At 36.2% G+C, this 27,265-nt stretch overlaps 1 protein-coding gene across 1 annotated transcript; it reads left to right on the top strand.

The window, feature by feature from the left end:
* The first annotated feature begins 214 nt into the window (after nt 1-214).
* On the top strand, nt 215-4,240 carry LOC146916829 (uncharacterized). Its single transcript, XM_085717135.1, has 3 exons — nt 215-368; nt 3,359-3,425; nt 3,695-4,240. Exon 3 carries the CDS (start codon nt 3,706-3,708, stop codon nt 4,117-4,119), a length of 414 nt encoding a protein of 137 aa, XP_085573261.1. The 5' UTR covers nt 215-368; nt 3,359-3,425; nt 3,695-3,705; the 3' UTR covers nt 4,120-4,240.
* The last annotated feature ends 23,025 nt before the right edge of the window (nt 4,241-27,265 follow it).

Below are 27,265 nucleotides of genomic sequence, written 5' to 3'. Positions count from 1 at the left end.
GCGCACAAACTAAAACAAATCAGCTTCTTCTTTTCACAAACTTAAACGCTTTCTCTCTCCAACATTGGGATTCAAAGTCAGAACCACCGTCCTTCTCAAAATCACTGTCCTTCTCAAAATCACGTTCTTCCTTCTTCCTTTGGTCAAAAAACTTAACCACTGTCCTTCTCAAAATCACGTTCTTCCTTCTTCTCAAAATCGAAACCTAAAACCACCGTCTAAATCGAAGTCAGATTCCCACTTTGTTCCTTCTTGTTCTATCTCACCCAAAGCTACAAAATCATCATTCGCTTTGCGTTGAGTTCAATTTCGATCTATCTATCTCTCTGCTCCTTCTATCCATTTCAATTCATTGCCAAAACCCTACGGTAAATCTCTCTCTCTCTCTCTCTCTCTCTCTCTCTATCTCTCTCTCTCTCTCTCTCAAATTACTCATCTAGCTATTTAGAGGTTAAACGACTCCGTACCTGGATCTCATGTTTTTTTTGTTGATTTATTTTTCTTGCTAATTTTTGTTTTACTTTAATTTTTTTGTTATTTTTTTTGAAGAGGTTAATTTTTTTGTTATTACTTTACTGATGTGATTAATACACCGTAATTTAGTTTACCTAGTGTTTAATTTTTTTTCTTAGCTGATTTGTTTTGTCCTTTGTTATGTGATTGTGTTTCCTTGTCACTGCCAATATATTGGCTAAATCAAAAGTTTAATTAACATTTATATCATGAATCATCAAGACTTGAGTATGAATGTCCCCATCTAAAGTTTCTTTCGCAATTTTAAAATCAAAGTTAGACTGAAAAATCAGAATGTGGTGTACAAGTGATTAATTATATATGCAAAATGATTTAAGTTTTATGCTGAATGTACTAATTGTGCTTAACAAGATTGGGGAAAATGCCCTGTTTTGGTACACAAGTATTGTGGCATGTTGTCATTAGCAATTTTTGGATTTTCGTTAAGTATATTTTATGAGGCCATTAATAAGTAGTAAATGGAAAAAGATTGGGAAGATCAGACCCTTGTATTAATCTACTTTTTCTTGTTAGTGTATCAATCTCGTCTTGCTTTTTTCATCACAAGTGCCCATTCAATTGTTGTAGAAGATGTTGTGTCTGTTCTTGCTAAAAAGATGCTGCATATAAATCGAAGTCTAAAATTAAAAATCATATAGGTAATTTTGCAAAATGATCTCTAACATTTACATCAACGAAGTAGTGCATGGCACCTATGTGTCCATTGACAGGTGCGTCAATGAGGCACGTAATGATAATGTCAGCCGCTATAGCAAGTTGAAATCTATTAGTTGACAGAAACTGACGAAGGAACTGACTTGATTAACATTCTATAATGCGAAAGGAGCTAACTGAATTGAAACAAGTGACCAAAGTCAGAAATTATTTTAGGTATTTACTCCGTAGATACTATGCTTCTTATATCTAAACAAACACTAACCAGCACTTTTGAAGTTCATGAACTTTTGAAAAGAATCCATAAAGGTATCTAAATAGTAGATGCTTTTTCTGTTCCTCAATAACTCAGGTATACATGCATGTAGATCTAACTATGTGTTATGATTTATGATTTAAAACCTTTGGTTTTATACTTTGATGGTTTTGTTTGCATGCAATTAGTCAAATTAGTTCATGAAATTGCAATGTCCTTTGTATTAGGCTTTTAAAAATGCAAAAATATGATTAAGGTTTTTCGATTTAGTTTTGGATGTGCATTTAATGGTTGAGTTAGTGCCTGTGTTATCAACAAAATTAGACTTTAAGGTTAGATTCAGTTGTTAGGAAGTAATGTCAACGATTCCGTATATTGTCATTAAAACCGATGCAGTCCATTTGTTTGAACCTGTTTGACTGTGAATCGTATAATGGAAACTGTAATGCTGGCTTGAAGTGTTTGTGTCATTTAAGAGAATGTGGTAAGCCTTGATCTTTGATATATGTATGAAGTTTTTATTTTATTTTGTTTGAAGTTATGAGGAAAATATGAAATAGTTTTGTGGCACTATAATGATAATTTGCAGCAGATAAGGTCATCTCCAAGGTTGGATCCAGAAAGTCTACTGGTAGTGTGTTTTTCTCTTTGCTTTCTTTCATTGGTACAATAGCCTTCCACATGTATGTCTAAGTCTAACAAGGATATTTGTGGACTGAATTATTAGTAATGCTTTAATTTGCGATAAAAAAACGGATGATGCAGCCTCAGTCGAGATCATGTTATGGCTGTAGAGACATACAAGATATTAATGACATGGCCTATATAACAGATGTAGATCTTTTTTAAAACTGTTATTATTAGGTTTCGATAATTTGTACATATGAATGTATGTATAGTTGTTGAATCTCATCTTTTGGATATAACTAACACAAAACAGCGATTACTTCCGGTTAGTCCAGTTTGTAGTTTAAATTGTGGTCCGCAACTGTAGTTGCGGCTGCATCAGCTGCATTTTTCGTAATTGCAGTGTAACCGCATCAGCAATTTAAAAACCATTGCTGCAAAAATGTATGGTTTCTTCTATATTAAAGTTTAATATTGACTTAGGATAAATTCATTCATAAGCTGTTATGATTATGAAACAGTTTGATTCTTGAAACTTTGCACAATGGTAGATGTAATGATTGATGTGGTTGTTACAACAATAATGCTATCTAAATCAAAGTTACAAATAAGTGCCTTACAAATATGTATAATGCTTTCAAAACCATTGCCAATACTACTATCATCAATATTAATGATGGTGGTTTCTTCCATAAACTGATACGTATGATCAATACAATGAAAATTCCTAGCCCTTAGAAGTCACAAAGATTAATCTTTGAGAAATTTAATTGTAATTAAATTGTCACTTAGCTGGACAGGTCGTTTAAAAATCGCTTTTTCCTTATACCAATGCATGTACAGTGTGATGTTTGATCCAGATTTTGTTGATGCCTTTTCGTTTTTATTTGGTTTTAGTTTGAAAATTCAATATTCAATTATTGGATTCAGCTAACTGCTTTTTTGATCTGCTTTTGGATTCTTTCAATTTCGTGAGCTGAATAGTGTATAGCACTTTAATCCAATGATAGTGTTTGTTGAAATGTAATTGACTAGATTCATTCCATAAGGTATGCGATAAGTTGTTGTTAAGTGTTTTATGTAAGTAAGTGTATTTTGGTCACATTGTGTACTTTTATCCTTCTAGTTATGATTGAAACATGGATTGGTGCTTGATGAGACTAGACTTCTATGTTTCTTTTTTTATCATAGATATGAATACAGGAGATCAAATCACTAGACTTCTACGTTTCAATTGTTTTTCCTTAATTCTTATAGCTTCTAACTGTTTATAGTTGCTGCGTATAGATTCTGCTTTCTTTCAAGGAGCATCCGTCGTGGTCGCCGCCGTTGTCTCTGTTTTCCTTCAATAACGGTAAGAAAACGTTGTTTTTGTGTATTGTGGTCATAAGTAGTTAAATTGTTGATTGCGGTTGTACTAATATATTCTGGGCAAGATTTATACACATATTGGGGACCCCTACTAAATCTAGAATGAAGATGAGTATTAATAGATAATATGCAATGTTAGTGAGACCGTTAGTGAGAACTTATAGAAATAACTTCAAAACTACTACTAAGTTTGAACTTATAGAAATAGCTTCAAAACTCAAACTAACTATTCCCCAATATCTAACTATCAAGACCTAGGAACTATGGATCGGAAATGGATGTCTGCGAATCGAGCGTCAAAGGAGTACAGAGAAGGAGTGAAAGAGTTTGTTGAGTTTGCTGTTGCTCATGCAAAAGACAGCAGTAACATCATATGCCCATGCTTAGAATGTTGTTACGGAGCAGTTAGTGCGGAGCATTTGCAAGATCACTTAGTATGTAATGGAATTGATGAAAGCTATACATGTTGGACAATGCACGGAGAAGAAGAAACTGAGTCTGCTGGTTTGAGGAGCAATGTGAGAGATACGTCAAATGATTATGAGTTTGATCGAGTCGAAGAGTTAATGAATGAAGTTGAAGAAGATCTTCGTGATTGTCCCGAAATGTTTGAGAGGCTAGTAAGTGATTCAAAGATACCATTGTATGATGGATGTGCTAAATTCACAAGTAAGTGATTCACAAGATACCATTTTATGTCCCCCCTCATTTTCATCTTTATTTTGTACTTTTATAGTGAATTCTGAAGATTGTAACGAGATTATCATGAATGTAATTTGCTATATTCATATTTCAGTATCTTATTATAGCGTTTAATTATAGCATTTTTGGTTACAAATTTAAAAAAAAAAAAAAATTCGCAACTTTTATTAGCGCTTTTAGTTAAACGCTAAGAAACCTCTTTTTGAGTAGAAAGGCTACGATAGCGCTTTTCAGAAAGTGCTAAGAAACACCTGTTAGAAAAGCTACTTTAATAGCACTGGAATAAGGCTTTATTAGCGCTTTTCTGAAAGCGCTATTGACGTGTTGCAATTTAATAGCGTTTGGAAAGCGCTATTATAGGCTCCTCACCTTTTATAGCGGGGGCTTTCTTAGCGCTTGAGAAGCGCTATTAACAGCCAAAATAAGTGCTATTAAAGGGGGTATTTTGTAGTAGTGAAGTATGCCCCAAGTGAGTCATGTCTGACCTGATGCAGTTACTTTGTCATGATCCTTAACTTTTGCATAGATCGCCCTTTCAGGTTTCGACTTATCAAGATAATCATTTTTTGTTCATGTCTCTAACTTTTGCATGGACCGCCCTTTCGGGTTTTCAATCCATCGAGACGCTCATTTTTGCCTAAGTCGCTTTTATGACTCATCGAGCTTTTATTTTTTTAACAAAGTATTTCTTAACTGCATCACTATTCACAGGACATACAAGCTTGCTACCATTTATTGTGAATTTGGCATCCTTTTGCCCCTGGAATCGGGTAATATATATTTTTGCGCACAAAGACATTTTCTTGACATTCGCGGGGACAAGCCTTCTTTGTCGCATACTTGCTTTATCTTTTTGATATAACTGTCCACGGCATGCGGCGGTAACACTTTTAAATTCCATCCAGTTTAACTTTCATTGGAACTTCCGTTGACGGACTTTGACTTCCCCAAGAAGCACTGCCTTTATGTTGTATACTGAGGGATGGAAGGGGATTGCCCCTGTTGAAGTGTGTACTGAAGTACAATACCCATGCAAGGCAGATGGTAGCATCTCGTGCCAGCCTTTGTACATGAAAATCCTCCTCTGGACAATCTTCCTTGATATTTCCAGCTTCGACGGCCAAGATGCCCCAGTAGGCAGTATATCTTATTGGGAAACTCTCATCCTCCTTTTCTTCGGTCTCGGATACTCAAAGTTGAAAAGAGAGTACATGGTTAAAGTGTTCAACGGGTTTATTAATGCATGCTTTGATTGTTGAGTTTGTAAATTATGATTATGCAGATACTTGAGAATGATTAAAGAAGATTTTTTTTGGTTTTTTTTCGTATTACCATTTTTTCTAGAAAAAAGCACAAAATAAAAGCAAAGTCGGGATCGAAGCGACTTTTCATGAATGATGAAAATACATAAAGCAAAAAGCCCTAAACAAGTTCACTTTCGTCTTGGGTGGGACAAGAGGTTTTTTTTTTTTGAAAAACATACAGCAACAAACAGACATATTATTTTGAAGAAATGAGTAGTAGAAATAAACATCAGCAAAGACCCAATTGCAGCTAAACATTCCATGTACCACCCGAAGCTTATGGACCTCTTGCTGAAGTTGATCCATCTTTTGTGTTTGTACGAGTGTTTGCATATGCGAGTCGAACTTGGACGAAGACATCGGACCACTTTACTGACGGATGGACCTTTTGTAGATAAAGACAAAGTATGAGACACGGACTAGAAACTATGAATGCATATGATGTATGAAATGCTTTATGCAAGAAATGTACAATTTTTTTTACCGAAGGATTTGTCAAGGTGAATTGTAAACATCGCGGATGAACATGATTTCATTTGAAAATTTGTAAAGATATTGAAACCGGTTCTATTTCCGAAAGGTAAGAATGAAACCAAGGAAGAAGTTCTTAACAAAAGCAAAAGCTTAGTTAAGATTTTTAAAGTTTGTATTTCTTGGTGTTCCTCTTTTCAAGTTGGAATATCTCTGATGTTTACAAAACTTATCTAAATCCTTCGATGTTTTGATGAGAAAAGTTTTTATGAATGTATGCATGTATGCATGATTATGCTACACAAACAGTGAAAACGTGGTGAGGTTAGGTCCATAATGTTGAAGTCAAGGGTAACAACGCCATTTGGTAAGGACTATGATTTAATTTGCACTTGTAACAAGGGTTCTACCAAGTTCCCAAAGTCCAACCCCCTCCGAATTTTATCGAATACCGAGAAAACACCCGGTCCAACAACGTTCGTAGGAAAGTCTCGTTCGAGTGTAGTATCGCGTGTCGACTAATTTCGAGAACACACCCGGTTAGCCACCGCACTACGTCCTAAAAGGTCAAGATGGGTTAAAGGTTACTAAAGGTCCTTAGCGTTCGAACGGAAACTTAAGAGTAATAAAGTCTAAATGTGAAAACACACGCCGACAAATATCACTTTAAGCTCCTCCGCTAAGTGTGATCATCTCACATGTGTCAAGACACGAGTATACTCTCGGTATGCCACTATGAGTCCACCACGCCTATCTTGTATTTCCCTCAAGCCCGGGTGTAAGACTTATCTCACCACTCACGTTTAAGAAATGAGAAGAACAAACATACACGTAATTTCCATCTTTTATTTTAAATTTTTTATTTTTTTTGCAAGCTTAGCACAAAATTTAAATAATGCCAAGTTAGGCTTAACCCTCTTACTTTTATCCCCAGTGAAGTCGCCATTTCTGTCGCGTCATTTTTCGGACGGTCGAAGGCCATTTTGATCGGCTTTCGACCCGCTTTTGATTTCACGACTGAACATTTAATTCTTTTCAAAAGAAAGTGGAAAAAGGTTCAAATACCACATTTTTTAGGGATTAAGGGTCCGGGGGTTGGTTATATTTAGGGAAGGTGTTAAGCACCCTAAATATTCGTAGTACTCTACGAGAACCTCTTGATTTTATTTACCTTTTGTGCTATAAACTTGCTTGCTTTAAAAAATGGAATTAGCAATGATAAAAGAAAATTAGAGGCCTAAATTATCTACGTTTTATTGATTTGAAAGGACGAGTGTCCTCTGCCTACGTACCCGTGAGGGATCAAAACCTCGTAGTTCGGGGTAGAAATTGACGTTTGATTTGTTTTGTGTTTTTTAATGTTTTTGGAAAAAGGTTTTAAAATGAAAAGCCAAATGGCAAATTAGAATTTGTTTGTATTTTTTATATTCAAAGAAAAGATGACTCAATGTATAATTAAATTGATTGATGATTTGATTAAGAAAGAAGATAAAATGAACGATCACTTGATTTAAGATCAAGGTTTATTTATGAAAATATTTTGTGATTTTTGATTATTTGAATGTTTTTGTTATTTTGAATAATGATATGCAAATTATATAAACAGAATGAGAAAAATAATATTATTTTAACACGGACCAGAATACTCTGGAGAATGATTATATAAGCAGAAATATAATATTAACAGTTGATTTAGGACCAGAGCACTCTGGATGAATTTAATTGACAAGGACCAGATTGTTCTGGAGAATAATATGATATTAATAGTTAATTTTAGGACCAGAGCATTCTGGATTAATTTAATTAACAAGGACCAGAGCACTCTGGATTGAGGTGTGTATTTAATGACAAAATTTAAATATGCATATGATAGTAGTAGATAATAGAATGTAATGCAAAAATAAAATAAAAATGCATGAGGAAATAAAAGATGCGAGAGAGAATTAAAATGCATGAAAAAAGAAATAAAAATTAGATGCTGGGGGGTGCAGGCAGTATTGTGGGGGGTGCAGGAACTAAAAAGAGCAGGATTGGGCTTAGAGGAAGCTGGGACCGGTTCGGTTCAATCCCTGGGTCGGGTCCAGAAGAAACCGAACCGGTTAGGGAATATATATAGGGTTGTAAACCCATTTTCTTCATTTTTCCCTTTCTTTTCTCTTTCTTCACTCTTCTTCTCTCCCGTATCCTCTCTTCTCTCTCATAATTCTTCTTCTTGTTTTTTTTTCTTCTCTTTCTTTTCATTTTTTTTTTCGGCTCCCCTCCCTCCTACTTTTCTTCTTCCTTCTTTCTTTCTTTCTCGTTTCCCATTTTTTTTTTTATACTTTATAAAAAAAATCAAATAAAAAAAAGGAAGTAAAGGGTATATATATGTATATATCGTCCTAGATCTACACAAGAAAGGGATCACTACCTTGAGTTCGAATTTGTGAGGATTTGGTTGTGAATTCGGTTTGATGATAAGGGTTACGGATTTGTGATGTTTGATATCCGGTTTATGTTGTTGGGTTTATGTTTGGTTGTGTGATGCGGTTGTGATTTTGTACGTGAAAGATGTTTGGATCGATGCAGGTTATGCGTGAAATTAGCTCTCTCGGCAGATGAGGGTTTGAACGGTGTTTATTGGTATTGTTCTGTCTATTGTTTTGTTTTATTGCAGGTTCATGAAGATTGGATCGTGAAAATTGGGTGTTTGTGCGTAAACTGGCTGTGATGCATATTCTTTTTTGGAAGAATTCTTCTTTGGATTTTTTTTGTGTCGGTGTCAATTTTTTTTTCCTTTTTTGTTGGTTTCAAGTGTTATATTTATAGAGGGAAGCAGCACCAAAATTGCCTTGGCAACGTGACAGGCTGGATGAGTTTGGACTTGGATATTTTTTTGGACAAAATTTTGGATATAGATATAAAAATAAATAATAATAATAATAATAATAATAATAATAATAATAACAATAACAATAACAATAATAACAATAATAATAATAATAATAATAATAATAAGAATAATAATAATAATAATAATAAGTAAAACTCAAAAGTAATAATAAATAAAAATTGAGAGAAGAGGGCCCGACTTGGAACCAAATATGAGGTATTTTAAAATACCTCTCTGCCGAAATTTTTACTGAAAAGTCAAAAACTGATCAGGGTTAGAGGACACGTGTCTGTAATATCTTGGGTCAAAAATTGGGGTATGACACTATCCTTTAAAAAGTTTAACAAACAGGATGAGTATATCTATACTTACTTTTACATTATCTCAATTATACCCTTAAACAACTTTTTCTATAATAAAAATTGTTGTTAGCATCGTTAAAAAAAATAAGAATGTAGATTATATTTTTCTTGTTATATTGTTGGCGTCATTGAAATAGATACTCATAGTTAGTTTAATTTGTTATAATTTGATGTAACACCCATACTAAATGTATCTAGAAAGTTTAGCATGAACGTTATTCCTGGTACTGGATACATTAAAATATACAACATAAAATTTTTCGAATGAATAATATTTACATCAAGTCACGTTCGTATAAATAATAATACAATACATCTCATCCATACATAAAAATACATCCTTGATGTCCATGACGTCCTGCAGCGGTACGAACGAACCCTTGAAGTAATATCCATCCGGCCACAAACATGCATATTAATCCTGCTTATCTGAAACAAATAAGGATTGGGATGAGACATAATGTCTCAGTGAGTTCCCCTAAATCCTAGGCTATAGGTAACCTCAAGGGGAAACCTACGGTCACCACGTGTCTACATTACAACCTGAAGGTTGATTATACGTGTGTGGGGACTTGCATACTTAGACGGTAGTGAATACTAGAGCCGTCATAATCTTATCTTAACTTGTTATAGGCTTCACTTCCTATACGTGTCATGGCGGTCGAGGGGAACCTAAAACCGCATTGCCAAAGATACACTCTACGTATCGAGGCCTAATCATAACATAATCATGGCACGATTCTAAACCGGACCATTAGGGGAAACCTAAGATCGTCATCGGTATCATGTTCATAACTTGCTCTATACATAACTTGTACTTGCTTGTAGCATCTAATGCTTTTATTCTTAACATGATTTTGCATAAAATCATTCTACATGTCATAACATAATCATATTCATATCATACATAAACGTATCTAAGTTCATTCATTAGCTTAGCGTTGAACAAACAATTATTATCTTGGTTCATTTTACGGAGAGTCCCGGGTGGAGTAACCCCGAGAACAATCCCATACATGATCGATGTACATACATCGGACTCCCTCGGTGTCGTGCGGGTCCCTTGCGGCTTGAACCGTTCCCCTTAGGTCGAGAACCTCCCGTATCCCCCTGGCGTGGATAACAAGAGACACGAACACCGCCATGCGGTTATAATCTTAGTCTTGCGTTTCGGTGACATGCGGGTCTCTTACGGCTTGAATCGTTCTCATATTGAGAACCCCTTATATCCCCCTGATGTGGATAGCAAGAGACATGCCACCTACTTATACTTGTCATAACTTTAGGATAAACCTAATCATGCATACATGTTTACCTCGGAACCTTGATCGATCCGATTAGCGGTAAATATCGTACTTGTTCATGCTTATTCATGGTGGAGAGATAAACTATCCTATCCACATCTTAACATACTTGTTATCTTATTCTTAATCATGTGTGAAGAGAATAACTTCGCGTCTTATCATTCTAGGGATCTTGCTAACTAGCTAGTTCTCAATGACTATGTCGAGGCTCTAGTTTTCCCTTGCTTACTGAATAGTTTGCTACCCGGTTCATGACTTGTTTCTCTCGTATGCCATGCCTTACTAACATGCTTAATACTTGCTTCATACCATAAAAATCATGCTTTCTTTGATCATCATTTAGGACCTTGGTTCGAGGGGTTTACTTTCATAAAAGACTGCATAAGAAAATCCCTCGCGAAAACTGTCAAAATCTGCCTGAACTAGCAAACAGTGCAGATTGCACCATTTGCTTGCCTAGGCGAGTAAGTTTATGGGGGAGGCGAGCAGCTGCTTGCCTAGGCGAGTAGGAGGCGAGCAGGACCCCCTGTTCGACCTTCCAACTCGCCGTGGCGAGTAATAGCTCGCCGTGGCGAGTTATGACAGTCCAGAACCCCTAAAAATGGTATTTTTGACCCAAAAACCTCAAACCAAGTGTCTCTAAGTGTTTTAGAACATATCTGATCATAGGAAACTTGTAAAACATTCATTTGGCAAGTATAAACATGTTTAGTATGCATGGCAAGAAAAGGGGCAACTAAACTAATACATAAGCCCTAGAATTTTCATAACTTTCATAATAATCGAACATGGCATAAACATGATCCCAAGGGTGGGAAAACTATCTATGGAACTCACCTAAACATGTTCTTGAAACATCATAAAGATCCAAGCCCAATCAAGCCAAAACCCTAGCTTTGCTCCCTTTGCTTCCTTTGCTCATACCATTCACACTTGTTATTCTTTCTTGCATACAAAGACATCTTGACCATGAAGAAAACTTATCTTGAATCATCTTTGTACTTACCAACAACAAACCCTAACTCTTGCTTCCAAGGTGTTTTATCTTGGTTTTCGGGTGTCAAACATTGATTATGTTTGAACCTTTTTAACCGGTGATATCTCATTTTTTCTTGGGAAGGGAAAAAGTAAGCAAAACCCTTGAGAATCGAGGTCCGGGAGTTGTTTTCGCTACGGGAAGGTGTTAGGCACCCATAACGACTATAGTATCCTATAGGAACCGTCTTTACTTTCTACGCGCGTGCTTTATTTTTAAATGCTATTTGAAAAATGATATTTACACCTAAGGGTTTTCTAAGTGAAGAATTGGAGGGAGAAGAAAGTGTTTGGATTTTTATTTTATTTGAATTGAAGGAATTTTGATTCCTTGCCTACGTACCCGTTTAAGGGATCAAATCCACCGTAGTTCTCTCTCAAAAATATTTTTGTTTTTGTTGGTTGAATTTAAGTTTGAAAATTGGAATTTTGAAGAATGAGAGAGAGAGGCCTCAAGGGCATAAGATTGTGAAATTGTGAGGTTGAATTAGTCGTTTTGGAAAAAAAAGTCAAATATGATTAAGATTCATTGAAATTTTGATTAAGAAAATAAAAGAGAATACAATGGTATTTTGATCGCAAGGTTTATTAAGAAAATGATTTGAGTGAGGTTTGTTCAAGTTTTTTTTGGAAAATGATTTTTCTAAGTGTAAATCCTAAGCATCCATCTAAACATACAATCCTAAACATACATCTAAACATGGATATCCTAGCCACATACCTAAAGTGATGTGTGTGCATGTGTCGGTGCTTGTGTCGGTGTACATTATTAGAGTCCATAGTCCTTATTACATCATACCCTAGATACATGCTATGGTCTTGCAAGAAATTAAAATTGCATAAAAGGAAATTACAAAGTCTCTAATTTTTACATGCTAGATCTTGGCAAGAATTAAATTGCAAGAAAATAGAGATGAATATAAGGTGAGAGGATCTTATGGGATGCATGAAATATGAAATGAAATGGTTAGTGGTATGAAGTGTAACATGGTAAAGATAAAGCAAGCACAACATCATAGCAAGAACATGGGAATTAACACAAGACATGGCCAAAATAATGCAAGATATAACTAGAATTCAACCACAAAAAATACAAGAATCATATGGCCTATAATTCTCACAATTCAATCTATTTTAAAGGCATAAACTCTGGTTCTAAGATGAGAATCAAGGCAACATGATGAACTTGACATTTTTGAGGTGAATTTAAACACATTTGCATTATTTATCCACAAACATAACTTGTAAACCAAGCAATTAAGCAAAATTCACACACATGCAGCAAAATCAAATACAAACAGTAGCAATAAACTCACAAAATTCAAGTGATATGTACCACAAACAACTATCAAGAAATTAAAATGGAATTAGGTGTTTTTTATAGGAATTTTCACATCAATTCAAGAAATAAAGCAAAAAAAAATGTACTAATATTTTTTACCAAGATTTTCAGTAAACAAATTGCATAAAAACATTACAAAATTGCCAAGAAACATACACAAATTTTTATAGAATTTTCTAGACAAATTTGAACATGATCAGGGGTGTAAAAAGCCAAAACAGAGTGTTAGAATAGCAAAAGAAACAGGGAGCATCAAAGTCTGCGAAATAGAGGCCCAAGCCCAGGGTTACTGATGGATCTTGGACTATCCAAACACCACAGAGGCGTTGGATTGATCCAACTCCATCAAAACCCTAGATCCAAGGGTTGAAAGTTCGCAGTCCATGGTAAAAGGGTTCAGGTACATGGAAGCAAGAAATCCTAAGCCTACACGTGTCAAGCCACAAATCAGATGGTCAAGGGGAGGGGACAGGGTGAACCGAAGCTAAACCGGCCTGGCTCTCAAGAACCGGGCTGGTTTACGTTCTATAAAAGAACGTGAACCGGTTTAGACTTCATTCTAAACCTCTCCTTCTCTCTCTAAGGGAAAACTAGAGAGAGAGAGTCTGCAACAGACTCATCCTCTCCGTCCTACTTCTGGTCGTCTTCCTCCCTTCTCCGACGTGGTGGCCGATGGTGGCGCCGCCGTGTCGGAGCTTCAAACTGCCTCGATCCTAAATCTAACTACATATTCCTGAAGCTCTTCCTCTCCTCCTTTCAATTCTGAAGCTAGTTTTCTAAAATAAAGCCTGAATCAACGTAGATCGGAGAAATCCTTTCATGGCGTTGATGCTTTTTCTCTTGTTGATTCTTTTTTTAAACGGTTCTTTGAAGAAAAGCTTAAAAACTCTCCGATCTACGTTGATTTGTGGTAACGAACACACATACGAAACATGCAACCTAGATTTATGAAGAAAAAGCGAAGAGGAAGAAAGATCTGGTACCTGTACCTAGATCGGAGGTAATACGAACGAAAGAGGATGTGAGCTCTTCAGTTGTTCTTCTTCTGGTGAGCTTCGAATTCGATCTTCTTCTCTTCTCTCCCAAACCCTTCGTGATCACGTTGGACTCGTCGTCATTGATGATGATCCTTCGTTTGAATTGCGAAGGTGAAACTCGATGATGATGATTCTTTTGAAATCTCTGAGAGTTTTCGTCTTGTTGCTTCGAACTGTTTTTGTTGATCTTCGTGAATTTGAAAGGAGTTTTGATGCTGTGATGATTCTGTGATGTTGAATTTGGTAAAAATTGAAGGATTCTGTGATGAATTTGTGATTTGGAGGTGGAATTGGATCGGTTAGGGTTTGAAGATTCGTTGAATCTTCAAACTGTTCTTGAGTTTTCTGGATTTTGATCTGTTAATTTTGGAGAGAGAAATGGAAAGGTGTTTGTTGAGTTGGCGGTTAGAGAATGGATGTGTTGGCACTGAACATTGATGATATGGCCTTTTATAGGCTGACACTTGGACCTGTAAGCCAATGAGATAACGCCACCTGTGCTTGGAGCTCTAACAAACTCGGCCTTGACTGATTTTTGGACCTTGGGACCTTTTTGCAATTTTGAGAAATAAAAGGACCATTCTGCAATAATAAAAAAACTAAAAACAAAACCTGGCACTAATGAGGACTGTTCTGTAATTATTAAAAAAAATAAAGGACTAAGAAAAAATAATAAAAGGGACTAAAATGCAAATTTTTTAGGGTTTTTTAGGACTAAAATGAAAATAATAATAAAATTTGGAATAAAATTTGGTAAATTGGAAAAAACGTAAAGTGAAACCAATAAAAGACACAAAATGGACTAAAATGAACCAACTACTTAAATGAGGTACTTCAAAGTAACCTCTCTCTGCCAAAATTTCGTGTGAAATGACCAAAATGCCCCTAGGGACTAAAACGACTAAAAATGACTCAGATGCAATTTAAAAGTGATTTTTTAATAGAGAATTAAAGCAAAAAAAAAAAAAAAATATACAAGCAAATTAAAAGACTCAAAAGCCATTTTAAGAGATTAAACAGGGCTTTAACACATGAAAAGACTAAAATGCCCCTAGGGGCTAAACTGACTCAAAATGACTTCAAATGCAATTTTTGAAATGGATTTTGACATAGAATTGAAATAAAACTTATTCAAACTATTTGAAAGGACTCAAACAATTTTTAAAAGATTGAAAGAAATTTTAACATAGGAAATGACTAAAATGCCCTTCTTCATGAATTTTGCAAGCAATATTGAAATAAAATGAAGAGAAACATGTAATTGATCAGAGACAGTTCAAATGGCTTGAGATGCAAGAAAAGAAGAATTGAGTTAGTATTTTTAGGTCCAAAATTAGGGTATAACACAAGGTGGCTCCAAAGCCTCCATCTATTCCATAGTTGTTTCTTGTTTACTTTCCAATCCCATGAAATAAACCCACATAAAGTTTCTTGATCCAAAACCAAACCCTAGATTTGAATCCTTTATAGAGAGGGAGAGAACAAACAAATCCCAAGCTTCTAGTTGTTCTTGGGAAAGAGGAAGAAGAAGAAAACATGATGAAAGGTTCATCTCCAACCTAAGATTCCAAGAAGGAAGAAGTTTGCAAGCTTGAAGGAGGGTGGGAGAAGAAGAAGTGGCGTGGGAGTAGAGAAGAGAGAAGGTGTAACACCCATACTAGACGAATCTAGAAAGTCTAGCACGTGCGTTATCTTTAGTACTGGATACATTAAAATCTACAACAATAAAACTTCGAATGAATGTTTATACAACAACATGCGTTCGTACAAGAGATTACATCTTAACTTTCCTAATACATAATGTATACATCCTTGAAGATCCACATCATCCGACATCGGGTACGAACCAACACTTGTCGCAACATCCATTCGGCTACTACCTTGCAAACCATCCTGATATCTGAAACAAATAAGGATTGGGATGAGACATAATGTCTCAGTGAGTTCCACCTAACCCTAGGCTATAGGCAACCTCGGGGGAAAACCTATAGTCGCCACGTGTCTACAATACAACCTGGCGGTTGATTATACGTGTGTGGAGTCTTGCTTTCCTAGACGGTAGTGCATCCTAAACCCGTCATAGGCTTATCTTACTTGTTATAGGTTTCTCATCTTACACGTGTCATGGCGGTTAAGGGCAAAACTAAAACCGCAATGCCAAGATACGATCTACGCATCAGGGCCTTCACTTGCTAAAGTCATGACACAACTCTAAACCGGACGATTAGGGGAAACCTATGATCGTCGTCGGTATAACTCTCTTAACTTGCTTACTTGAATATGTTGCATCTAACAACATATCATCTCTTGCCACAAAAGTGACTCTTTCTAGGTTGCTAGTTCTTAACTATTTACTTCTATATTCTTTCTAGTTCTTAACAGTCTATGCCAAGGCTCTGTGACATAACATATAAATGTATGATGAATATGCATAGTCAGCTTCATTGATTATGTTAGCGTGTAACAAACAATTATCTTGGTTCATTTTATGGATTAGTCCCGAGTGGAGTAACCCCGGAAGATAATCCCTTACTACCGGTGAAATGCTTAGCAAGAGCGCACCGGACTCCCTTAGTGAACGTGCAGGTCCCTTAAGGCTTACCCCGTTCCCCTTGGAGAACCTTTTGTACCCAACCTTGGATGGAATACAAAAGACACGTCACCTTAGCTTAGTGAAATGCGTCTCCCTTGCGGCTTAACCATTCCCCTTGGGGAACCCCTTGAATCCAATTTGGATAACAAGAGACATGACACTCTTTCTTTCTTATAAGTCTTAGTCTTATGAATGAAAAATAAACTTAAACATGCCTTCTCTTTTACCTCGGACCCTTAAACGATCCCACTAGAGGTAAGCTTAATGCTTGCTTAACTTACTTCGTGAATGGATATGGAATCGATTCACGTCTTGTCATACTCGTATGGCACTTAACTCTTATGAGAAGAGATTACACTTCGCGTCTTAACATTCTAGAGATTCTTGCTTAACTTGCTAGTTCTCCACAACTATGTCGAGGCTCTACGTTCATGCCCCTTCTTATTTCATCACTACCCGGAAATATTGCATAACATATCACTCTTGCGTATCATTTATCAACAAGTATTGATAACAATTTGCCATGCCTTTCCCTTGATTAAAACCTTGTTTGGAATTGTACTTTAGGCACTTAGAATTGAGGGGTTCATAGTTTAAAAAGATACTGCAAGATCGAGCCTCGGATAGCCCTCGCTGGCCACGAAACGAATTGACAACACATGCTGTGCAGTCAATTTTGCCTGGCCAAATTCTCTCCGCCATGGCAAAATTTTTCGCCGTGGCGAGCTAAATGGCGAGCTACTCCAGAGAGCTCTGATCCCCAGCTCGCCATGGCGAGCTAAATTCCGCCTGGCGAACTGTAGCAGTCCAGAGTTCTGCAGAAAACGTGATTTTGCATAGAAACCTCAATTCAAGTGTTCTAATTCATTCTAATCATTCAAAACATCATAAAAACAGCTTATATCTTGTGCATGGCATCAATTAACAATATTTGATCATAAATGGTACAAAAGGGGTACTAAACATAATACTTGAAACCTAGAATTTTCATGTTAATCTTACATGACATAAACATAATCCCAAGGGTAGGATATCTATCTATGGAACTCACCTTAACATAATCTTGCTAATTCTTCAAGCTCCAAGCTCAAGCCATCAAACCCTAGTTCTTGCTTCCTTTGTTCAACCCATCTCAAACTTGTTGTTTTCATGCAATCCAAAGCACCATAATCTTGCTAGCTCATCTCTAATCCAACCCAAGCTTCCTTCAAAAAAACCCTAATCTCATGATTTCTTCCCTTGTGAGAATAGAGTGGAAGAACAAGCTCAAATAAAGCTTATACTTCTTCCTTGATCTTGCAAGTACCATACATAAGCTTAATCTTTGAGAGGAATGAGTTTTGGAAGGTTGGTGATGAGGAGAAGGAGGAGAAGCCTTAAAATGGGATATTTTGGTGCCTTAACCAAATAAATATCCCTTCCCGTGCAATTACCAAATTGCCCTTGTCTTAAAGGTGTTCAATACGACTCTGATACTTTAATCATATTATGCTGACATGTCATAAAATATTTTCCATTACTTACCTTTCCATGAATTATTTCCTCTGGCACGATCAACGGGTAATATTTCCATTAGCTGACGAGCGGGATGTTACACTTTACCCCCCTTAAAGAAATTTCGTCCTCGAAATTTAGAGATCATCTACCAATCATCATAACGAATCCTTACTGTCTTTGCTCTAAGTCATACATATTCTTATCATACATTCTCAAGAAGTTCATCGTATAATTTTCCCTTCAAAACATGCATTTCATCTTGTTTCTTAATTCATACACATAAGTATAAAGTTTTCTCATTCTTGATATCCTTCACAAAATCTAGAGTTATCTCCAAACTTGTGATTTGAAGCTTATCTTGCTACACATAGACTTATTGTTTCGGATTTGTATCTTACCCGCTTAGCATGAACCATTCATAAAGATATCTTATCATAAACATGAACACTTAGGATTTGCCTTTTTAACTGGAATCCTACCGAAAACCACGTTTGCCCTGCTGAGCTTACTTGTAACTTTAAAACATCTTTTCATGCATACATAATCTTTCTTACCGCATTTTTCGACTTATGCCTCTTACATTCCTTACTCGTAGAGACGATTCCACAAATCTCTTATCTTTTTTTTTTCCAGAGCCTTGAGAAATCTTCCAATTTCATTGCAATCTCATTGCATCTTATCGCACCCGAACTCATGGGTATCTCATATAGCTTAACATAAAGGAGTGAAATCAAATCGTTACTTTATCTGACAATCTAACAACCAACATTGTGGTTAACATGCTCTTGAAACTTTCTAGAAAAACCACTTGCACATATATCAAACATTCTTAACACCTTACCGTGTATCCTGTATGTTATTGGTTTCATATAAACGTTGTTGTTTCCATAACGTGTGCATACTTTGAATTGCCACTACTTGTTAAATGATAACGATACGTGTTCTAGCATCTTGCTTAAAGAAATTTTCTTAAACTTTGGCATTCGGGTTCTTGGAACGTACATATACATAACTAAAAAGATTTTCTCATTTCCAAAACTGATTGTGTAATGATACCACAGCACCACCGGACGAGTTTCTATATTTTGAAAAAGATCTAACAACTCGCCCCAAACTTGTCCACAACAAGTTGGTCATGAAGCTTGTACGTCTTAAGTGAGTTTACTTACTACGTATCTCATCAGTTTCGAAAATGTATAATTCCATGAGTTTTAAAATAAGCATCGTTCCCAAGCTCCTTAATACCAATCTTAGTTTTTAAAAGTTATAAAATCATGGCTTGACATGTCTTGACAAGTATCGTTTTCACTCAACAAGTATTGCTTACCAAAGTATGATTCTCATTGCACAAAACCCGAGAGTCGCATCTCCCTATATGATAACATGCTTAAACTTCGAAGGTGGATTCTTACTTTCTTAACTAATATACATACCTCATACACATATTAATACATGACATAAACCAAGAAGATCCTTGACCCACTTACATTAACTTATTCCTCTTCTTCGGAACACTAAACTTGATTCTTCACATCATCTCATTCGGTTATCATTCTTGATGCTTTGATTCTTTACTTGAGTCACGAAAGGTAACCTTTTGAACCTTACATGTTTTCCATTATCATCATTCCTACATCTTGGCCAATTAATATATGGCAACTCTTGTCTTTCTCATCTTACTTACATAAAGGCACATACTTAAAACTTTTACCTTAACCAACACCGACTATATAAACATCCATACTTACTTATCACATCGAGAACTCCTCGCTTGCCTTATAATGCTTCTTGTTGAACTTGTGTTACCAACCGAATGTTCTCCACGAAGATTCTTTTATACTATAATTCCATGTTTCGTGATTAACGATTAGCTTCCGTGGCGCTACTCTGATTCCCACCAGTTGGCTTAAACCATTACTTTAATCCATTAGAGCGATTGAGGCTTCACATTTCTGCTTACCACTTGAATACCAACTTCATGAACGGTTCTCAAGAATTTCCATGTTGCAACCAACGTCACAACCTTACACTTGTCTTGTAAGAACAAAACTCGTGATGACTTATCTTATGCTCATAATACTTGACTTGGGGGTAAACCTTACGTTCTTGCTGGTTGCATTTACCATACATATCATACTTGAACTTGCTTCCGAGAAAACTCGAATTTCTTCAACAAACTCATCTAACACTTGAACATATCTTTCTTGAACCTCTAGCCTGGTACCCTCGTATCTTCGCATACTATATTTTGCTTAATCCTACGAATGCTTGCTCGTTGATTTTTCTTTTAAAGAAAACTTCGTAAACTAGCGCATGGGTTATCGACGTTGATGATTTTCTACTTTATAAATATATTGAGTTTAGGCCCCGGCCGTTACTCTAAAATCATAGGACGAGTTGATAATGATATCCTCCGCAAGTGCACGGAAATATCGGTTTTAGTATAAAAGATGTCGAATCCCACAGAGACCAATGTCAAGTACCGTTATCTATTGTCATGTTGTTTATCTAAGGCGATGCTAATTAATTTGGTTGCAATATTGGGAAAATAACAGTTTTAATTAATTTTAATGACGAGAGCCCGGAATATAATTCGTGTCGACCGTTGATGCTTGCTAAATAGTATTTTATTATTGTAACAGGACAATATTTTCGCGCGTAAAAAGAATTAAATTAAAGGGGTCGCCAGCTTTCGCGTGTACGGCCACCGAATTTTGACTTTGTAATCTATTCGACCGCTTTCGCGTGTACGCCTTACAACTTCAAAACTCTGTTTGAAAACTAATCAATTTACGCGCGAAAAGTTATTTTTAGTAGAAATTTTAATTTAAAGGTACCGTCGGCTTTCGCGCGCCTGATACCATATTTTAAACTCACAAGCGCCAGCTTTCACGTGTACGGCCACAAGTTTAAAATAGCCTTTTTGAAAATTAGAAATTTCTAAATTAATTAAAGAAAACGCTTTCGCTGTATTTCAAAATCAATTCCTAAAAATTCTACGGACAGATACTGGTTTCAGTCTTTCGATATGAAACCGTTATCACTTTATTTCAACTTTCGCCGTAAATATTCATCGTTAAAAATCAGAATTTTCAGACTTAAAAACAATTCCTGTTACAATTTATAAACATACAATTTAACAGAGCATCATTGGTATGACATTCATCATATTCCGGACTCTATAGAAATCTACTCAGACATGGTAATTATAACAAACATGCTTTTCTTCATGCTACTAAACATTTTCTAAACAGTAATTAATATAAGAAAATAAACGTGAATAGGAGCAGAACCTGAAACTGTTGGATACTTTAAATTAGAAATACATCCATGGCAGCAAGCAAGCAATTTGCAATGAATGGAACCGTCAATTTGAAAACGCAGCAACAGGAAGATAACAAAACGGCAACCGCATTGGAACAGCAATTAGAACACGGCAGCAATAAAGAATGAATTGGGATACCAATTCAAAACCGCAGCAACAGTGGTAATTGGAAAAGGAAGGTTACGTATCACTCATGGGATAATTAACTAAATTTGGATAATTAATATTAACTAGGAAATGGCAATTTGAAATATGATAGAGGAATGGTTACTAGAATTAAAATGGAATTAAAATTGTAAGGGAAAACAAAGTACTTAAAGTATTAATATATGGGGTAATAGAAAGTTGCTTCAGCAAACTTTGAATGAAAAAGAAGCTGAAAACTTGATTACAATAGGCACGTAAAACTCAGAAAAATAAGTAGTTTTTAATTCTTTTCTTTTTTTTTTCTCTCTAGAAATGCTTGGCTTTATAGCACTGAATATGTCCAAACCATCCTTGTTTTGAGCCTCAAATTCTGGAGAGTGTTGGTTTGGATTGTATTGAAAATTGCATCAAAGACAACTCTGCCGAGAAAAAGGGAACTGTGGGACATGACTTGCGTGACATCAGCATGACATCATTAATGGCAATGGGCTGACAATCATTGACGGGCTCAAGTTGCTCTTTTCACACCCTTCTTGGTTCTTTTATCTTTGACACCCTTGTTACCTGATACACAACAAAATGCTAGGCAGAAGACATACAAAACACAATAAATGACCCTAAAATAAATAAAAATTAAACTATTTAGACAATGTATTTTGCATGTTATCAGATAACACATACGTGTCATCAAATCTAGATTCTAATGAGTCTAGCTCGCTCTACGAGTGTCGTAGCAAACCGGTTCCTAGAAAATCTCGTGAATTTTCAAAATATCAACCTCAATCACCCATACGTGTAAATCTTTTTAAAATCCTTTAAACTTTATGTTTTAACATCATATCGAGCCATATAAAGTCTATTAAGCAAAACATAGGTTCGAGAGATACGTCATAATTCCACAAGATCCGTAAACCTTGTGATTTCCCATAACTTTACACCGCTTTAACTTCTCTTCATACCTCATGCATAAACATCTGTGACTTTCCTTCTACATATCGGAACTTCTATACTCTTGATCTTGGCTCGTTCTTGATTCTTAACACATTAACTTCCAAAGCTACCTTAAACCGTATCGATTTCGTTGATGGTTGCCCATGTCTCTTCCCTTGGAAATCTTAGGATATGATATGCATTCGTTACTTGATGTCATAAAAGATTTTCGTCACCTAAAATATTATTGTGAAGACATCTCCCCAATAGTCATTGCAAACCCTAGGAACAAACTAGTTGATCTCACAAAATGGGAAGTTTCGTCCCAGGCTTGCTATTGGTGAGCTTCTCCAACTCTATTTTTCAGAAAAACATTTATTGCATAAAATTCTTATTCTCAAGTATACAATGCACATCATTCATTCCTATCATCGTAAAATATTCTATAACTTATGCATGGCAACATCAACCTTTTTTGGTACAATTCTTGGCACGCCGGAAATCAATGCCTTACTCCTGATAACATAAAACTTTCTCTTGAATCCTTAACTTCATTCACTTATTGCTATTCCTGAGAGCCGGCTGACTCCGTCAACATATGTTGACTTCTCACTATCTTGTAGCCTTGTTCTGACATTCCAGAATATCATAAACCCGTTCCAACAACAACTCTTACCGAAACTTTCGGTCATACCTAGATACATATATCCAACTTCTTCACTTACAGGTACACGGAGTATCACAAACATCTTACCCGACATTGTCGGAACATTCCTTCTTAACATGTCTTACATTCCCAGAGGATTCACACTTCTACTTGATTAGTTTACCGGCCACCTTTTGGCACGATCAAACCTCTTCATCACATACTTCGTTCCTCCTGGTCCTATTCAGCTCTCAGGCATCCGTTCTAATCGTCGAATGTTAAATTGAGTTGATCAGGCTCAACTAACATCACAACTAGAACATTTACCCGGAACTCAATGGTCCCACTACCTTAGTTGTAATTTAATGACCCAAGGCACGGTCTGAATCGACCTGCTCTGATACCAATTGTAACACCCATACTAGACGTATCTAGAAAGTCTAGCACGTGCGTTATCTTTAGTACTGGATACATTAAAATTTACAACAATAAAACTTCAAATGAATGTTTATACAACAACATGCGTTCGTACAAGAGATTACATCTTAACTTTCCTAATACATAATGTATACATCCTTGAAGATCCACATCATCCGGCATCGGGTACGAACCAACACTTGTCGCAGCAACCATTCGGCTACTAGCTTGCAAACCATCCTGATATCTGAAACAAATAAGGATTGGGATGAGACATAATGTCTCAGTGAGTTCCACCTAACCCTAGGCTATAGGCAACCTCGGGGGAAAACCTATAGTCGCCACGTGTCTACAATACAACCTGGCGGTTGATTATACGTGTGTGGAGTCTTGCTTTCCTAGACGGTAGTGCATCCTAAACCCGTCATAGGCTTATCTTACTTGTTATAGGTTTCTCATCTTACACGTGTCATGGCGGTTAAGGGGAAAACTAAAACCGCAATGCCAAGATACGATCTACGCATCAAGGCCTTCACTTGCTAAAGTCATGACACAACTCTAAACCGGACGATTAGGGGAAACCTATGATCGTCGTCGGTATAGCTCTCTTAACATGCTTACTTGAATATGTTGCATCTAACAACATATCATCTCTTGCCACAAAAGTGACTCTTTCTAGGTTGCTAGTTCTTAACTATTTACTTCTATATTCTTTCTAGTTCTTGACAGTCTATGCCAAGGCTCTATGACATAACATATAAATGTATGATGAATATGCATAGTCAGCTTCATTGATTATGTTAGCGTGTAACAAACAATTATCTTGGTTCATTTTATGGATTAGTCCCGAGTGGAGTAACCCCGGAAGATAATCCCTTACTACCGGTGAAATGCTTAGCAAGAGCGCACCGGACTCCCTTAGTGAACGTGCAGGTCCCTTACGGCTTATCCCGTTCCCCTTGGAGAACCTTTTGTACCCAAACTTGGATGGAATACAAAAGACACGACACCTTAGCTTAGTGAAATGCGGCTCCCTTGCGACTTAACCATTCCCCTTGGGGAACCCCTTGAATCCAATTTGGATAACAAGAGACATGACACTCTTTCTTTCTTTCTTATAAGTCTTAGTCTTATGCATGAAAAATAAACTTAAACATGCCTTCTCTTTTACCTCGGACCCTTAAACGATCCCACTAGAGGTAAGCTTAATGCTTGCTTAACTTACTTCGTGAATGGATATGGAATCGATTCACGTCTTGCCATACTCGTATGGCACTTAACTCTTATGAGAAGAGATTACACTTCGCGTCTTAAAATTCTAGAGATTCTTGCTTAACTTGCTAGTTCTCAACAACTATGTCGAGGCTCTACGTTCACGCCCCTTCTTATTTCATCACTACCCGGACATATTGCATAACATATCTCTCTTGCGTATCATTTATCAACAAGTATTGATAACAATTTGCCATGCCTTTCCCTTGATTAAAACCTTGTTTGGAATTGTACTTTAGGCACTTAGAATTGAGTGGTTCATAGTTTAAAAAGACACTGCAAGATCGAGCCTCGGATAGCCCTCGCTGGCCACGAAACGAATTGACAACACATGCTGTGCAGTCAATTTCGCCTGGCCAAATTCTCTCCGCCATGGCGAAATTTTTCACCGTGGCGAGCTACTCCAGAGAGCTCTGATCCCCAGCTCGCCATGGCGAGCTAAATTCCGCCTGGCGAACTGTAGCAGTCCAGAGTTCTGCAGAAAACGTGATTTTGCATAAAAACCTCAATTCAAGTGTTCTAATTCATTCTAATCATTCAAAACATCATAAAAACAGCTTATATCTTGTGCATGGCATCAATTAACAATATTTGATCATAAATGGTACAAAAGGGGTACTAAACATAATACTTGAAACCTAGAATTTTCATGTTAATCTTACATGACATAAACATAATCCCAAGGGTAGGATATCTATCTATGGCACTCACCTTAACATAATCTTTCTAATTCTTCAAGCTCCAAGCTCAAGCCATCAAACCCTAGTTCTTGCTTCCTTTGTTCAACCCATCTCAAACTTGTTGTTTTCATGCAATCCAAAGCACCATAATCTTGCTAGCTCATCTCTAATCCAACCCAAGCTTCCTTCAACAAAACCCTAATCTCATGATTTCTTCCTTTGTGAGAATAGAGTGGAAGAACAAGCTCAAATAAAGCTTATACTTCTTCCTTGATCTTGGAAGTACCATACATAAGCTTAATCTTTGAGTGGAATGAGTTTTGGAAGGTTGGTGATGAGGAGAAGAGGGAGAGTGGCGATGGAGAGTAAAGAGAAGGAGGAGAAGCCTTGCCAAAACTTAGAGAGAGAAAGAAGATTTAAAATGGGATATTTTGGTGCCTTAACCAAATAAATATCCCTTCCCGTGCAATTACCAAATTGCCCTTGTCTTAAACGTGTTCAATACGACTCTGATACTTTAATCGTATTATGCTGACATGTCATAAAATATTTTCCATTACTTACCTTTCCATGAATTATTTCCTCTGGCACGATCAACGGGTAATATTTCCATTAGCTGACGCGCGGGATGTGACAGAAGGAAGAGGAAAATGTTTTTCCAAGAAGAAGAGAGAGAAAGGATAAGGGAAAATAAGATATTTTCCATCGAAAAACATATAAATATCATTTTCCGTGAAATTACCATAATGCCCTTGCCTCAAGCGTGTTTAAAACGACTCTGATATTTTTCCCGTAAAAATCTGACATCTCATAAAATATTTCCTTCACACTTATCTTCCATAAATTTAATTCCTCTGACACGGTCGACTGGTAATATACCAATACTGACTGGTAATATACCAATACTGACAGGCGGGATATTACATTTGAAAGCAAAAACATTTATATTTTTACTTTTAATCAAAATCAAAATTTCATAAACAAAAACAATCGTTCATAATTTTCAAACGCAAGCGCATTAAAAAGAGTGGAAAGACGATCATGTAAGTGCCCAACTTTTCGCTAGTATTGATAGAGTGTATCATTCAATATCGCTAAAAACTTAAAGGATGAATCTGCAAACAAACTCACAAAAACCAAGTCAAAATACCTACGAATAATAATATGATAAAATTAAAGTGACAAGAATACTCATATCTTCGGATCTGCAACGTTGACGCCCAAATCATGATAGCATAGTCGATCTTTCAATGAAAACCAAATGAACATCACAACAAGATGGAAAACCAAATAACATCCTACAAGACGGTTAGAACACAATAATTATTTCAAACTTTCAGAATAGAAATAACATTCTAGCAAACTTAAAATTCCTTTTGATTTTTATTTCCATTGTTTATAATGCAAGATTGTTTTCTTAATATTATTACATCACAATCTATGTTTAATTATAGTCACGGTCACCATCGTTGACAATAGATAGGATTTGCAGCGTCCCCCTCCAGACCTGCTTAAGCTCTCTCGCGTCGTCACCAAACTTGTTGCCATTCTACAAATGTGTCATGTGCTAACTGAACAGCCACACAAGTTGTCGTTTATACTCTTCCATTGCAACCAGAAATAGCTTATGTTGAGATAACGAATCAAGGATCTAAAATAGCTTATTATATATTATTTCGCACAAACCTACTTCGGTCCAAGCTTCTTCCATATTTTTATGTATTTATAGAACAACCAGTCTCAAATTTGGTTTTAGTTCCTATCAATATATATGAATCTTTCGTTAAAATTTAATATTGAGTTCGGTGTTGTTTGATTAAACTGGTAAGAGTCATTGGAAAAATGCTTGCTTACGATTTGATATTGAGTTGTAGCTGAACTATTCGT

This window comes from Medicago sativa, chromosome 6 (assembly GCF_051527215.1).
Source record: "Medicago sativa cultivar Bolivia chromosome 6, Bolivia_mono, whole genome shotgun sequence".
NCBI classification, from domain to species: Eukaryota; Viridiplantae; Streptophyta; class Magnoliopsida; order Fabales; family Fabaceae; genus Medicago; species Medicago sativa.
Note: the sequence above shows the minus strand (reverse complement) of the source record. Positions and strands in the feature narration are given on the sequence as shown.

Coding starts and splice junctions, on each gene's coding strand:
- LOC146916829 (XM_085717135.1), top strand. CDS start 3,706: ATGGATCGGAAATGGATGTCTGCGAATCGAGCGTCAAAGGAGTACAGA.